Raw genomic sequence first — 17,813 nt, forward strand, 5'->3', positions numbered from 1 at the left:
GCTAAGGTTTTTGGGCAGAACTGGTTACAAGAATCGCAGAGTTCACTTGTTGTGTACTGTGTTGCCATCTTCTATTGTTTCTTGAGTGATTGATCACTCTGCAAATTGAAGAGCAAACAAACTTCCAACCATAGACTAGAGGGCAAACATCTAAGAAACAAGTTATGCAGCATTACAAAGGACTAGAGCGGTGCCCGTGGGGCCTCTACAGCGGTGACCGTTGGGCACTGGCCTACTTGGAACGATGCATGTTGGAAATGCTGCATCCCCCACCCAGATATTATGTCTGTGTGCCTTTTATGCTTATATATATAGAGTTCTTTGTCAGGCATGCCCAAACATGGAGTCTATGCAGACGTCAGAATAATGTCAGAACAGGCCAACTCCATATATGGACCCAGGCCAGGCAGAGGCCTTTTTGGGGCCGTTCTGGACAAACGTGGGCGCATTTATACATAAGATGAGAAGATCAGGAGCAGGGGTTCTCAAAGTGGGGTCCAAGGGACCTCAGAGGTCCAAATACATCATTATTCATTTGGGAAAGGTTTGAGAACCACTGGTCTAGAAGCACAGAATCGAATCTGAAATGCTGGAACTATGAGCATCTCCTTTTAAACTGCCTTTGATCCAGCATAGTCAAGCCAATCATTTGAGCCAATGCAAAGAGGCTTACCAGATCAGTAACCGGATACGCCACTTTACCCATTAAGAAAGTATTAGGCCGGTTGCACTTGATACAGTAGCAAACTGCTGTATAGAACTAATATGTGCACATATTTTACAGGACTATTTGACTTGTATGTATTCTTCAGTCTTTAATTGGTGAAGAAATCAGGCAACAGCCACACTCGCACATGTGACCATTTGATCCTGAATCGCCCCTTGACAACACCACCAGTGAACTGCCCTTGAGCAGGGCAATAATCTGTTATCTGCTCAGTGGTAAAAAAAATAAAGAAAAGAAAAGATGTGAGTACTCTGTGTGCCTAATTATGCCAATACAGTAATCTTCTTTCACACGCAATTACTCCCACAGTGTAGCTCTTTGATTTCCCAGATTAAAGAAATAATATCTTCATTAATTAGTATCCAAAAGCGCCATCGAGATAATCCAGCTCAGGGCTGCCTAGGACTGCAGTAATGACCTAGTACACAGACTAAAATCCTCAGTGTTAGTTTAACGCTGGACAGCAAATGGCACCAAAAGCAGAAAAACTGGTTGGGATAACGTGTTCCTTCCACGCGCTACGTCCAACCAGGGAAACTCCCCCCTGTCAGGTGTAAAGGAGCAACTTGGACACTCAGGCATGAAGGGAGCACGAGTTAAGTCCGTTGCTCTCCCCAGGTTGGCGGAGGGTGTGTAGAGCCCAGGATCACAGTAGATGATTGGCACAGGGGTGAAAAATGGGTTACAAAATCGTGGGATAAAAAATATATATATAAAAATAAAAATAAAGCAGAAAAACAACCATGAGAGTAGAAGCAAATGGAACCTTATACATTACAGTTCAATTTGGTTCCACTTGTACAGTACATACACAGAGTTAAATTAACCCAGAGGATTTCACAGCGTGAAATACATGTAATCTAATTACAAAATAAATCCAAGCCAAAAACTTAGATCATCATGTCCAGATGAAGCAGTGTTTTGGTACTGAACCGTATGTCCAATACTTTTTAACCAGAAACCAGCTGTCACTCATTGTGTGCTCAGCTGAGAACTGGTGTCCTGCCTCTTGTATTGAGCTAGGTCCGTTCTCAGCTGTGCCAGAAGAGAATAGGATGCATGCAATGTATGCAGGGTTTCCTAATTCCTGCACAATGTTATTGGCATTGCGCCGCACCATGCTTGAATTAAATCCGCCATGCTTAGCTGCAAAAAAAAAGAATCATGGTGTGTGTGATATGAAATGTCCAGTACAATTTTCGCCTGAAGGTCCCCCCCTGTGCCCAGCACCATGCCAAAGCAGGAAACACTTTATTGTACACTTTATGGTGATTTGAGGGTTTATCATATTTGATGCAGCAACAAAAACCTGAGCTATTCTGGGAAGATTCTGGCCAGAAGTTGGAGTGGTTATTTAATCATGGAGTATTTAAGACGGCACAGTTTGTTTCTAAAGCCTGGAGTAGAAGACAATCTCTATGTCCGGTCTCCTGTTACAGGCCCAATTTTTTATTTTACATCGTATACTTAATAATTATTTATAACATGGCTTGGTTGAATGGTAAAAAATAAATGGTAAATGGTGGATTTATATAGCGCCTTTATCCAAGGCACCTTACATAGATTGTGCATTATTCCCCCATTCACACACACACATTCATATATGATGGCGGCAGAAACCATGCAAGGCAACAAACAGCACATGAGGAGCAATTAGGGGTTCAGTGTCTTGCTCAAGGACACTTCGGCACTAAATCTGGGGGAGCTGGGTTCGAACTGGCAACCTTGCAGTTACCATCCGGCCCCTGAGCCACCGCCACCACCCTGAATGCAGAATTCAGCGGTGTGTTATTTCTAGATAATGAACACTCAGCTCTATAGCAGACCGATGGTCCGATGCCTAATCAAACCAGCTGCACCCTGCTTGATTTACTGCTGGTCCAACAGCCATCTAAACACACACACAATGTCATTTACAGCTAAAAACATTGCTCTCAAAAATGTTTTTGAAAACATTTGAGAAATATACGAAGCAGTACCCAAAAATGTATTCTATTTGATCAACTAATTTCCTTGTTTTCCGACAGTGCTGCAGCTGGGCAGACGCCGGCCAGTTTTGTTGCGTTTTGGGTCAATTTACTTAGTTACTTATCAAGATGACGCAATCAAGCCAGCAGGCTCTACTGGAGCCTACTGGCTGCGATTAGGAAACCCAGAAGTGAAATTACTGCCGAAGCAAAAACATTGTGAAACTGACTTATGTGGCCGGTTAAGACTGATACGAGGTTAGGGAAATTAAGTGGCCAGTTAAGTCCACTACCCAGACCTTCTCTGCAGCAGAAACATCTACTTATTAATCTCCTTGCATGCCAGCCAATAATAAACGTTAAATAACACCAGCTTGGGTACTGTTGTCCACACAGCTGTGAGTTATCAACACATCAAGGAGCTTTATAAAAGTAAAAATGTAAAACACAGACATTATGGAAACTACTAAAAAATATGTAATAAGGGACTCAGCAAACAGTGCAGATCAATCAGCACTGCATCATCATGTGTGTGTGCCCGGGTGAAGCAGTTAAACAATATGGCTACACTGTAAAAACCCAGTGTTAATGCAATAATGCCAGGAAGAAAAGAAAAGAAAGAAAGGATGAAGGAAAGGATCAAGAAAAAAAGGGAGAAAGGGTGGCCACTGGCCAACCACAAAGAGTCCCAAGAGACACATACAGTAATGGTGTTTTCAGGCCAAATATGTACACAGAAGTGCAGCATTTATCATAGCAGCTCATCAACAAAAAAAATCACACTGAAATAACTAATGGAAGCAGTCTGTCATACTGGATAGTTTTTCAATATGCTGAGACAAGATGCAAGTGGAGGAAAGGAAATGGACGTTTTCTACTTTCCCTTCTATTAATTTCTGCTTAAGATCCAGTGGAAAAGATTCAGGAAAGAGGACAAATCCTTAAATTACCTGAATGCTACCTGTAGTACTGTACTGTCTCCTTAGCATGAAATCATATAGATAACTTGTACAATTTAACTGATTCTGAGTTGCATTGATTGACATATTGGCTGATCTGTAAGCCACAGCCACAGTTAATTCCAGATGGGTGCTGATTGGAGATCTGCTTTCAATTAAGCCAATAGGAAGTGAATTTACTCTCTTTTTGACATACAGCGATGATATCCAAGTTCATCTGCCTCTCATCTCAAAGGGACTTAATACTGTCTAAATAAAAAAACGTGGGGTGCTAAGGACGTGTATAGGCGTCTCTTTGGGTCCGTTTAAATGATATAAAACGTGATCGCTGTAATCCATGTTTTGACAGCTCCCGTTGCTAGGCAACGGGAGCTGGGGGGAAGTGGAAGGCAGGGTTTTTCAGAGTAAACTCTGCCCAACTGCTTCGCACTCGAGCACCTTTATTTTGAAAAACTCTGGCAGCATCATTCATAACTTAAGTGTTAAAGGTACCCTTGTTGGCCCGGCCGGTGGCCTAGCGAAAAAGCAAAGCAAAAACAAAAAGTACACTTGATAATTCAGTCAAAATTATACCACTTCAAACAAGGCAGAGTTTCCATTTGTAGCCATATGTGGCATGTTCAGAAACCTATTATCTAGTTAATGATTTCCCTTGTACACAGTTATGTGAAATGAAAAGTGTCTGTTATAATAACCCATTTACGAAATCTGTTCAGACATTCCACTAGCGTGAGTACATAATGGGAGTGGAGAGTTTCATCATATCAGATATGAGAGGGTGAGGGGAGCTCTAATCATCATACATCATCATCACGAATGGTGGTCCCTTATTGGCCAAGGGTTCCCACCGACATACGTGCCGATTTGCTCAGACACATATGACCTAATTTCTCCATTCATTGTCAATGCAATGGCATTTAATTTTTTGTGTTCAGACAGCACAAACATTAAACACTATAGCTGTTTATAGGAGGGGCCAGCGCCCCTCAATAATACAGTATAGTAAGTGTATGTAAGTGTAAGTGATTTTGTTTTGTACTCCATTTTAGTAGTGGCACAGTTCAGGCACTAGCTATATTAGTTGTTAATAAATCAATCTACCAGCTCATGTCGTGAGCTTGTAGATTGATGTGGCTATTTCCGGCAAAGAGATCTGGTGTAGATGGAGAGTACAGTGCAACTCAGGTCCATTTTACTAAGCATTTACTAACCATTACAACTACAAGTCATTATCGCGACGTGCGTCTACTGAGGTTGGCAATGGTGACGTCATGTGTGAAGTAATGATAAACAGTCATGTGTCATATCACTCACTCAGGTGTCAGTTTATTGGGTACTTAGGCCTATGGCAATTCTGTTGAGCCTGAACAAGTCTGATCATTATCTAACTCAGTGTTTCCCAGGCTTTTCTGGATCAGGCCCATTTGAAAATCTTGAAAGCAAAAATGTTAATGATCAATCAATTGATTGCGTTCCGGCTGGGATCAATTGCCTATAGTATGTGGTTGGTGGGCAATGGGTATATGAAAGAAGAAAGATTGACTCACTTTTATTCTGCTGTTAATATTTTTAAACTGTTGCAGCACAGCTTTAGCAGAAGAAAATGGTACCACAGGCATAAATTATGTCTCATTTGTACCACGGGCAAGTATGTCTCATTTGTACCACAGGCATAAATGATGTCCCATTTAAAAACACAACTGGAATGCAATACAATATACATGCCATGGCAAGTACAACTGATATACCAGTTGTTATTTACACTTTCTTTCTTTGCTAATTGGATTGAAGCTTCAAGGGCAGCTTGATGACCCAATCTATTTAGAGTTGCTTCATGTGACTTCATGTGACCACTGTGACCAGCCTTTGACATCAGTCATCGTAAATATCTCAAAACGTATATTATGTAAAAGACAATTAGTGGAGGCACAGCGCTTGGAATTAGCTCCAGACAGACAAACCGACCCTATCATAGCTATAGCCTCTTGCAGTGACACAGGAAAAGAAATCGACACTGATTAAGTGATTATCTAATAATAACTACCCAAAACAAACACTGTAGTATTCCCGCCAATGGCCGCCATGCACGATTCAGTGCACCCACTAGAACTGCTAACCCACACTTTCAAGTGGTAGTAGCGGTGCCTTCCTTTGATTCATTGTGGTCTGAAATGCAACACTCTGGCTGTCATTCAGGAAAACACAATGAGCGGAAAGGTACTTTATACAATATAGTGAGATAGACAGCCCAGATTACAGTAATCAACCACACTTGAGCAACATCCATTGTGGTCATGAACATGTCTCTCTGCAAAGGAAGCTATTGAGTAGAACGTTTGGGAATTTTCCAATGAAGAACAATGTAAACACATCAACACTTCTAGTTTGACTGCATAATTATGTACCGGTAATGATTTTGTCTGCTGAATTACACAAAAAGGTGATATTAGGGCTGGAAATAAAATATTATGGAAATTATGGAAAATAAAATAACAAAATAAAATCACCTACAGGACCACGGCCAGGGTGCCGGCCCGGTTCCGGCGAGCCGCCTCACGTCCGAAATGGTAGAGAAATGAGAGTTACGATGTGGGGGTCCCTCTACTGTACCCTCTAGTACTGTACTGTACTGTACTGTACTGTACTGTACTGTACTGTACTGTACTGTACTGTACTGTACTGTACTGTACTGGCACACCCGAAATCATCATATATACAGTTAATATGTGCGTGTGTGTTTGTGTGTGTTAGGTTGCACACAGGTGGTGAAAAACAATCGTGCAATTCGTGCTCATACCTTAGAGTATATATGAATAGAGACGGCACCGGATTTCTCCTTCCATCCACTTGCATTAAGTTGCTCAAAAGCGCATGAGGCGATTTCACTCCTCCTTCCGGGTAAGAACAGAGTGCATTCTGGGATGGATTGGACCAAACTCATGAACAGGCTGGCCATTGACTATCATTGCACGTGTTCACGTATGAAACAGCGGCGTTCACGTTTGAAACAGCGTTCACGTGTCATCATGAACGTGCACAGTGATAGTCAACGGACCGGCGCGTTCAAGAGTTTGGCCCAGCGCTGCAATACCAAATTCGGCAACTATGTCCATTTCGCCTCAGGGTTTCCTCCGGGTGCCGTCTCTATTCATATAAACTCTAAGGGCCGATTCATACTCCTATTTTAGAGCCGAATAAAAGTCGGTTCGGCTCTGTAGAGCCTACAATTTGACGTCATTTGAGGTTCGGGGGGGCGGGTACCGTCCTAAAGTCGGCTCTTCGGTGCTACTGAAAATTTCTGACGAGCCGAAATCATTTCGGCACTACAGCGCCGAAACAGGAGTATGAATCGGCCCTAAGGCTCACACTCACCCAGCCAGGCAGGTACCCACATACAGTAGCTCCGTAAGGGAGTGGTTGCACCACTCAAAAATATCGTGTTGTGTGGAGATAATAACATAATTAAAAAATATATAATAATAAATAACGCAAATATGTATTGTGAGCTTGCATGTGCTATTGGTGAGCATTTAATGAACCAGGAAAAGACAACACTTATGCCATATCACAATACAATATCCAAAATCCCAGACATACCGGTTTCACAATATCAATATAGTATCGATATACATATAGCCTAGCCCTACAGTAGATGATATAATGCTCTCCCCTTATGTTCAATTCTAGACATAAGATTTTACATATAAAAGGGTCGGGATATCTCACTTTCAAACATGCTTGAGGTCATTTTTACATCTACTAAGGATTTTATGAGCACCCCGAACAGTTTTTAAGTTATTTGATACAGTGTTTAGATATTTACTTAATTATTTAATTCGTATACGTTTTTCAATTCTAATTTTAGGCCTATAGTAGGCCTAAATGAAAAAACTCAATTCCTCCTCATGCATTAACCCATTTCGGACTGAAGCCGATAGATACAATAGCATGTACATAACAACAAGAAGCCCAAAAGGGGTTCCCGTCCTGAATTAAAGGACAATATCAGTCACCAGAACAAGGAACAGGTGTTTTCAATGAATCTATCATGATTAAAATGGAGTTTGAAGTCACAATGGGTTTGTATATCTATAGGAAGGGGGAGGTGTCAAATAAAGTGAATATAAAATATCTATATACTGAATCAAGCAACTTAAAAACTGTGGCTGGGGTCCTAACAAAGGCCTAAAGACAGACACTAAAATGACCCCAAACATATTTTGAAGTGAAAAATCCCTTTAAGGTAAATCAATCAATCAATCAACCTGGAAGGTTATGTAAACATTGAATCTTGACAATGTGCTGATAACCCCGTTGTTTTCTTGAAGTCAAGGAATACCAACATCACTGGTGGATAATTTGTTGACATTAGCTCAGTCAAGTCAATCTAACAAATTTAAGAAAAAGGTAAAAGTGACACGCTGCTGTGCATATTATGGCAACATCACATTTTCCCATCCAAGAAAATGACGCCAGAAAAAGGTTGGCCTTCAAATTCTTCAATGACTCATACTCATATCCTTAGTTCCTTACCCTGCCACAGTATACCGGTACTGTATACAAATGCATTTGTCTAAACTTCAGTACTTTTCACTTCCTGACAAGGCCTGGCAGCAAAGTGTTTACCATTGTTTTATTTGACTTCAAGGTGCTTCTGGGGCAATGACTAGGAAGTCACTAACGCAAGCAATAACAAAGCATGGGTCTCAATACAAGAAAACTTGTAACGTGAGTGGTCAAACGGCTAGGTCTACATGAGGAAGGTGCTGGTGAGAGCACTGAGAGGTAGCCTAGTAATTACAGTGGTGTCCATAACAAATATACTAGAAAGCTCAGGGCATGCTATAAACCTAGTTGTACCTATTATTGAAAATCAGTAATCCCTGTAATTTAAACAATGATTTCCCCAGAGCTACGTAATGGGTCCAGCACTGGTTCGTTTTAAGTTATCTAAATGAATGCGTTGATTACCGCCATACAAGATGATACACTCCCACAACGTGTCCGATGGCCTGGGACACCGTCGTACGACGGACGCAGTATAAATTGGGCTAAGAAAACAACATTCTCCTCAGTGGTAAGGTAACTGAATTGAAGTTTACACTCAAAGTTACAAGTAAACTCATGACACTATCAGAGACACATACATTTGTCCTACTCACAAGATAAGCGATGCCCCTGTCCAGATGGGGGTCCCCCATGGCCAGATGACATCGATATAGATTCGCCACGGACGCGCACTTAATGGAGACTTGGAGACAAATATGCGCTCTCTCTGCAAAGTGCAGAGTGCAAAGTTCACGAACGCCGGGTTTTCTGAAGAAATGTCAAAGCCTATACAATATACATGTTTACAAATGTTGACTGTGTCATCAACATCCTAATGTGCCCAGAGAAGGACCGACAGACAAGTTCCTTCACGGCTTCACCCACTGATCTACTAGAGTGGACGAAATGCAATTGCAATCCATGGGCTGGGCGGGGCTCATGGGAGAAGAGTAGCTACAGTATGATTCAGAACCATTCCATTCTGTTTACTCACATAGATAAAAATCAAAATAAAACAGACCAAAAATTCTAGAAAACTGTTAATACAATTATTTATGTTGTATATTACAATACTGCCATAATCCATAAACTGAATTGAATTGATATGGGCTCTTGTTAAAAGCACAGACAGGCAGATGATTTGTAAACTCTAGGCTTGCCATATTGAAGAAAGTTCCACATTACATGTTTTTGATTCACAAATCAAACTCTTTAACCTAATGTGTTCAAAACAGTTCCCAAATACAATAATAACTAAATAACTAAATTGTATAGAACAAATCATGACGTTGGCCTATATGTGGCTGATTTGTGAATTCTGTCCTATCCTATTGCTTTCAACACAAGCAGGGTCCAGCTCGAGCTATATATATATATCAATAGCTCTACTAGGGGTAGTGTGTGTGGGATGCATTTGCCTCCTGGAGTGCTGGAATGAGCTAGTTTGTTATCACAGTGCAGCGTGCTGATATATTCAGCAAGGCTTTGCCTTATAAACAGGAAGCAATCTGTTAGACAATAACAAACCAACTGGAGGGCGATGTTAGGTAGAGGAATCCTGACCCATTTTGGTACTGCAAACTACCTGACGTTTTAACCACTTGAACCATCGCATCTCTATGGGGGATTAACATTGACTCAAAATAGGTATATAGAGGGTTTAAATGGGGGGGGGGGGGTGCAATCTACAAGGTCACAATGTGTCGCGATGACACGTTGTGAGTTTGTATATCGTCTATTTTTATAATGTGCACACTCCAATCTGTCTGGAAAGTTGCTATGTAAAGTAAAATAACATGAAGCATACTGTTATGAATATCTGGGATTATGAACACCTGGTTCATAATCTGAGATTATGTTCATAATCTGAGATTATGAACCAGGTGTTGCATAGCGGTCAGGGCAGGTGATGCTGATTCCCCTGCACAGCCTAGCGCTAATCTACAGTAAGTAGTTTAACAACAGCTGGAGTTGAACAGCTGCAGCAGCAGCAGCAGCAGCCAGGAAAGCACTGCAACAACATTTCATTCATCACTCTAGCTAGTATTACAGTGTTTGACCAGCTACACCGGTTCTGGTTCACCAAGATGATACATTAGCATACATTAAATTAGTTTAAAAACACAAGTTCCGTTATGCTCTGTGTGTGTTGTGTGCTAATGCATTTGCCTTTGTAAGAGCTGAGCAGCCATGCACAGAGTAGCTTGCAGTTTCTGCAAGCTAACCCTCCTCCAGGCTGTCTCTCTCTATATATCTCTCTCTCTCTCTCTCTCTCTCCCTTGCTCACTCTCCTCCTAGAGCTCTGAGGAATGCAGATGACATTCCATCCTAACACTCCAGGAGCTACACACAGTCCTACAAAAACCTCCACTATCTCTATCTCTATATCTTATCTCTATATCATCAAAAGGTGCCTATGCTGCCTGAAAGGCAGGACCTCCGATCTGCATTAGAAGGATCTAGCAGCTAGATCCTTACAGTTACAGTATGTGTAACTGCAAGATGCATGATGCACTGTTGCAATTGCAAAATGTGCGTCTACAAATACATCTTGTGAGCTACATTTCATGAATGATGTAGAACCAGCAGAATGAGACAAGAAGATATTTAGTGGGTTAAGCATGTTTCTGAGCCCCAATACCCCAGAGATATGAGCTAAAGGTCAGAAAGAAACCTTAGTGAACCAGAATTGTAATTCATTTCAGCTGGGATAGAGATTCACCTTCCACCAATCTAACAGAACAGGTGAAAACATTTCATTTCACAGACATTTGGTATACAGAACATTTTTCCAACGCTAGAATGAGTTGAAGAATGTTTGAGCAGATTATAATACATAGATAATACCGGTACATACATTTAGGCTGTTTAGCTAATTAACATGACCTCTAATGCCAATTGTAATGTCTCAGAACGTACTATAATATGACACATGGCTCCCTCTAAAGGTTGTATAATAACTTGCAGACACTGCCTGACTAGTTTGTGCAAATTGTGTTCAAAAAGAGGGGAATCAAAGCAACCTGTTAATGTACATATTTCCAAAGCTCATTTCACATTAAATAACATTGAACTAATTAATTAATTTAATCTAATGTTCTATCTAATTTTATCTAATCATCTATGATAAGAATAATTTTCAAAGGCAAAAACAAAACACACCATGGTAGATGATGACTGCAGGTTTTGAAGAACAAAGCAATGCTTGCCATTGAATGCCAACTCAAAAGAAAGAAAAAATCTGCTTAAATTAATAAAAATAATCATAACCAGTAAGGGTTTGATGATGTCAGATAAACATAATGGAATGTCAGAACAGGTCAGCTCCATATATGGAGAAGGGTGGCAGCGGGGGCGTCTTGAGTGTACAGGGTTTGATGAGGGCCCAGGTAGGGTCGGGCCTTAATTTTCGGGCCTGTAGAAAACTCTAGTTTTCGCGGCTAAACATACAATGACACATACAGTAGAATACAATGCGATACAATACATAAAAGAAAGACAGAGTGTATAGTGTGCCAGCACACAACACCATGCGTTGATGCCATGTGTGCATATGTGCAAGCACCCAACACTATATACATTGACACGAAACAAGACAGGAACGCCCCAAAACGTCACATCCGGGACATTTACCCTGGCAGAATTTTCTATGGCTGCCAATGCAACTTTTTCCAATCCTTAATAACATACGGACAAACATCTATGCCGATAATATCTAACTTGCGGAGGTAGCGTGCCTTGTCCACGCGCAACAGATCTTTCAACGTATGTCATTGCAAATAAGTTTGATAATCGCTACTCTGCGCAATATTGTTTTGGAAATGCCGCAAATTGCATTGCAGTGAACGAGAGCAAATCACAGTTTACCCGGGGGGTGGTGACTCCGCCCTGAATACGCGTTTTCGTGTCAATGTATCCATACAAAAACACAATACAATACAGATAAAAGAAAGACAGAGTGTATAGTGTCCATAACTTTGGGGCGGGCCGGTCTAGAGTTTGAATGAACAGGTAACGAAATGCATCACAGCCATATGACACTCACTTTTATAGTAACCATAACATTATACAGTAGTTGAGGGTATTTAAAATATTGCTAAAATCAGCTCCAGTATAAGATTGAAGAAATATGGATGGAAAAAGAAACCTCACACATACTGTAAGTAATGCTTCATGTTTAATTGTTTAATTGTCCTGTGTAAGATAATTTTATTCTATTGTTATAGTCTAGTGCTTAGTCAAGTGCTTGTTTGTCAAGGGAGTGGAATAATCTGGAGAGGAGTGATCATTATCCCCACAGCAAGTCACAGCAGCACACCCTATCCTGTAGTGATGAGCTCCTGAGCACAGTTTCCTCCCAATTAAGCAACATGGATCCTTTGTGCAACTTTATACTTTGTTAGATGTGACACATTTTCAGAGTGAGCATATGATGACTGATGATGCTCTTCTCTCTCTCTCTCTCTCTCTCTTGCTCTCTCTCTCCCTTCTAACACATTCAGTGTATCCAGGACACCTCTGGGAATATATATTTAGAAGTCTTTTATGGCCAAAACCAACATTAATGCTGAGCTGTGAACAATCACGCAATACTGTTTTTCACCCTCCAGCCCACTACATCTTATGCCAATAATGGGCGAACGACTGAACGTGGAAGATTTTTGAGGACGTGGATGATTTACTCAGGGGATCTGTTTTGAAGCCTACATATAACACAATGTGATGGGTCAGACTCATGACACTGTGCAAACACAGTAATTCTATCACAGTGAATGAACCAACAAATCTGATCACATCAATTCTTTTGAAACCCAAGTCTTGTTGTCCACCCCACCCGTTGTTTTTTCTCTCTCGTATCGGAGGCAGAGGGAAGTGAATGTCATGGCACTTATAGTAGTGTATGCAAGCAAGCAGGTTTAGTTCCATGCCATACAAACGGAGTCTCCTGTGGGAAGAAATATGTGCCTGGGGGAACGTAGCCAAGCTGAACCTTGGCTATGTTCATTCTGCTCTGCTGTGAGAAATAAGAGTTGAGGCTTACTTCATGTAAACCAGATGTCTCTTTGCTTTACATTTCGGCTTAGTCCACTCAGACCCTGAGTGAGTAGAGTAGACCCCTTACAGGGCACAATGATACTCACCGTAAGGACATAAATAAAAGAATACAGTGCATGATCTCTTTGCCTTTGTAGTGTGGGAAACCACTCTGACACTCTACTGTTCTCTTTGAGCAAAGGAAAAGGAAACAATAATGGATAACAATAGGATTCTTAATAGGACTGGTTGTTAAAGTTAGGGATCTTTAACAACCAGTCCTATTAAGAATCCTGTTCTATTCTGGTGTCAGGACTGGTAAACTGGATATGGAGCCATTCTTTCATAAATGAATGGTAAATGGTCTTTGGCATTTATAATGTGCTTTTATATAGTCTTCTGACTACTGAAAGCACTTTACAATAGGCTATACCTCACATTCACACAGCAATGGCGAAGACAATTGCACCAACCTGCTCACTTGGAGCAGTGAGGAGTTCAGTGTGTTGCTCAAGGACACTCTGATATGATGGCAGGAGAAGCTTGGGAATAAACCAGGAACCTTCCAGCTCCAGATAGCTTTTTAAAGGATGCTCCTGCACTATCTGACCTTTTTTTCCAGAAGTATAAAGGAACGTGTATTAGGCTTCGGGCTAATACTATAATATATATGCAAGGGAAGGAAAATGTTTACCATTGGGAAAACACGATCAATTCCAGATTCAGAACCACCTCCACACATCTGTGATTGTAATAAAAGATAGCTACATCCGGTCCAGTTTGAATTTAAGAGCTTGCTCATGATTAAAAAAAAAGCTTGCACATTTCTGACCGTGGGTAATGGAAATGCGTGGATCGGGCAAGCAGAATCTAAAAAGACGCGGATATGCTACGAGTCTTAGGACTTACCAATAATCATGGGGTATTGATTGACACATGTGCAGAGGTCTACCATTCAGCTAGATGGCTGGAATGCATTCTTGTTTAATTTTTTTGTTACCCACCCGCAGCAATACATGGCAGTGGATATTGTAATATCCTCTGTCCTCTATATTTACTTCTATGAACAAAATAACTAAATAGCCCCGAAGAGATGATTACCTTTTGGGTAAAAAACTAAAATCATCACAGGAATACACATCTCAAGAATGGACAGATGTAGAAAGAAAATATGCTCGTGTACTGTAGGTAGGGTTTTCAGTTTTATGGTTCATGTTTCAGAACCCCAAGTCAGGTTTCAGTGACATTTCTAGATAATACTGTGTATAGTACTAACTATATGTAACCGGCTCCTGCATGCATGTTCTCTGCAAGAGAGAGCGATTGCCATACAGGTCTTTCAACAAACAGTCAGTCAGTCAGTCAGGTGGTTATTGACATGAATATTCTATCAGCCCCTCCACCCACCCACACGCACGCACACACCCACACACGCGCACACACACACACACACACACACACACACACACACACACACACACAGTAGATTACGTAAAATATCTGAATTAGGATGCATTGACTCTGCCAATACTTAGTGCTGAACTGAATTAGTAATGGAGAAATCTTCAGTAAGCTAATCTTGGCGAAAGGGGCATCCAGTACCAGTACTCTTTATACAAAACCTGAGGAATTACATTTCCATTGAGTGAAAAAACACAGGTATGACAAGTGGTCCCTGCCATGCCATAAACAATACATACAGACAATTCTGTTCTTATGAGTCCTGGCAGGGAAGCCTGAGATCCAGGACATACTGACATCTCATAAAAGGAGAGTCCTAGAGAGAGCTGGAGCTCTGAGTGGGGGTGGAGCTGCAGTGTTTCATGCAAAGGGCATAACAATGTCAACCCGACTTCACTATTGTTATTGCAACGGTCTCTTAGATACAGTCGCCCCTGACCAGATGACTGGTTGGGATATTTATTTACACGCCCAACACATGTGACTTTAATTACTGAACTAAAGTAAGGTGTGCATCTGGTTGGCCACTCTTGTCAGTGTAAGTAGGCATCGTGATCATGTGAGTAGTGGGAAGAAGACGCCCACACCCTGTGCATTGAGGGGATGGCCACTTTGGGAATATGGTGAATGGAATAAGCCTAGAATTGATCACTAAGCAACATGTAGACCCCAATGGTTTATATTTACTAGTATCTGTGCAATGGGATGCGTATAATTTGTAGCAATGCACAAGAATGTGGACATCGAGAGACATCGAGAAGCATCCAAGCTGCCCTGGCATATAAGTCATATTAAATATCATTGCCGTCAGACTGCTCTCTCCACTATTCATCAGCTTCAATCAGATTTATAGTGATTACATTTCAAAGGGTTCTGGCAGAAAGATCTGGGTTCTTGCAGACGACTGCAGGAGAGACCAGATACCTGGTATTCATTACAAGCCTATTATAATGTCACTTCCATAATAAGTCTCCATTACACTAAACAAATACTGTAACCATGAAGACCATCTTGAACACAACAGTAGATACTAGGGAGGGACTGTGCCAACACGTACTGTACACAATACATACAAAACTACTGTGCATAAATGTATTTCTATTTCATTTTGTAATTAACAATAAACAGGAAGAATTGCCATTATAATGGATTTTGAATTAAGCCATGGAGTGGTATGCACTCAATAGCACAAACTTTGGTATGCTACTAGTCCTACATACTTACACCTAGTACATCCCCTGACATTCTGGAGAAAGAACAATTCAAACTTTGGCTGCCTCAGTCAATTAAAGTGAAGAGTGTCTTTCTTTACATCTTGTTTTAAAAGAAGGCAATTAAAAGCCTGACCTCAAGTGGAATCTCTGTCTGAAGGAAACAATGCTTTGCTGCTGAGGCATAATGTTTCACGAGGACGTGGCTTTGCTGGCTCATCAGCAAGAAGTTATTTTAACCTTTTATGTGCTCAGAACCGGCCCCGTTTTAGAAGACTTAGCTCTGGTCCATAGCCCTAATGCTAATTCTGCCCTGCATTAAGCCTATGGGACCAATGGTGTCTAGCTCTCGCATGAAATGCAGACCAGCCACTTCTGTAGCGGGAATATAAAGAACATTTTACCTACTCACCAATACAAAGACAGTTTGTATAATAAGAAAGCCTACTTTCCTTAGTGGACGCACTCTGAGCCCCCCACCACACGTATAATGTACTTTTAGGCCAGAAAGGGATTGATTTTCCACCGGAAAAGAAATACTTTGTTACTCCACTGCGCCCTCTACCGATATTGCCTAGAGAAAAACCTCATCTGAAAGATTTTTCCTTTGGGTGAAAACAATCCCTTTCTGGCCAAAAAGTGTATATTATATGTGTGGTGGGGGGCTCAGAGTGCGTCCACTAAGGAAAGTAGGCTTTCTAATTACACAACCCGTCTCAGTATTGGTGAGTAGGTAAAACGTTCTTTATTTTCCCGCTACAGAAGAGAGGCTGGTCTGCATTTCATGCGAGAGCTATAGACGCCATCGGTCCCATAGCCTTAATGCAGGGCAGAATTAGCATTAGGGCATTATATGGACCAGAGCTAGAAGACTCCATTTAGTGCTAAGAGAATGTAACTTCATACTCCATTTAGTGCTAAGAGAATATGAATGATGTAATCAAACCCACATAATCACAATTATCAGAACCATTTTATTTGGCCATGTATATACTGTATTTGCACATAATAAGAAATGGGACTGGGTGGGTTGTAATGAACAGGAACATTATGTGAAAACATGTTTTGAAGTCATTGATGTTACGTTGCGTTGATGTTCAGTAGCACATTTGAAACCTGATACAGCAGTATTACGATACCTATCTCTAACTCAAAGTTAGACTGTTTCCTAAATTATCACATGACACAAATGGTAAATCTGGTTGTAAACACCTGGCTTATTATAGGCACAATGAATACAAAAACTTGTACATTAGTTTACTGTGCATTTGAGTTGAGCTCAATGTTTTCAAGAACAGCTACACAGTGAGCTAGTTTAAACTTGTAATATCTTTAAAGAGGCTATGAAAAAAACATAAAGACCCCTGTATAGCAACCCAGCATTACATCATGCTTGAGGGAATTCAAAACATGTCCTGAATTTTGAGCTTTCAGGGAGCTATTGAGTCATATAGTAAAGAGGCTCCCGAGAAAGTTCTCTTCCTATGATAATTGCTTGTGTGTAAATGAAAACAACCATGCCTTACAATAAAAATAACATACATTCGATCTCTTCAGTGAGATACTATTGTCACTGTAGGGCAGAGAAATTTCATCTCCGATTTTTTTTCATAAATAAATTACCCATTATATATTTTGTTGAGTAGAGAAAATAGACAAGGTTACTAAATCTTCAAGGTTAACTACATGCTGCTGCTACACGGCATGTTGTGAGCTTGTAGATCTGTTATTTTAGATTTATTTTAGAGACTACATGCTCAAAATAGGGATGGCAGGTTTAAAGTGGTTTAGTCTGTGGGTTTTATAAATATTTATACCAATTAAAAGTAGGCCTACTGTATTACAAGAGCTTGTGACTAACTATATCTTTGGAACAAAGGTTATTTTTTTCCTGAAAAGTAAAGAT

The 17,813-nt window shown here is 40.7% G+C and overlaps 1 protein-coding gene across 2 annotated transcripts in view; it reads right to left on the reverse strand.

Annotated features, from left to right (window-relative positions):
- The window catches only part of LOC308330573 (rho GTPase-activating protein 6), a 38,742-nt gene that overhangs the window by 18,724 nt on the left and 2,205 nt on the right, over positions 1–17,813 (reverse strand). Inside the window, exon 1 of one of the 2 annotated variants that reach the window (XM_080785499.1) lies at positions 8,816–9,076. The exons of the other annotated variant lie outside the window; for it this stretch is intronic. Coding sequence (XP_080641625.1) covers positions 8,816–8,854 — 39 coding nt within the window. The 5' untranslated portion in view covers positions 8,855–9,076. Of the gene's footprint in view, positions 1–8,815; positions 9,077–17,813 lie in introns of those variants that run through there. 2 annotated transcript variants of the gene reach the window in all.

The sequence above is a fragment of the Protomyctophum bolini genome (genome assembly GCF_963924005.1).
Source record: "Protomyctophum bolini genome assembly, chromosome: 16".
NCBI classification, from domain to species: Eukaryota; Metazoa; Chordata; class Actinopteri; order Myctophiformes; family Myctophidae; genus Protomyctophum; species Protomyctophum bolini.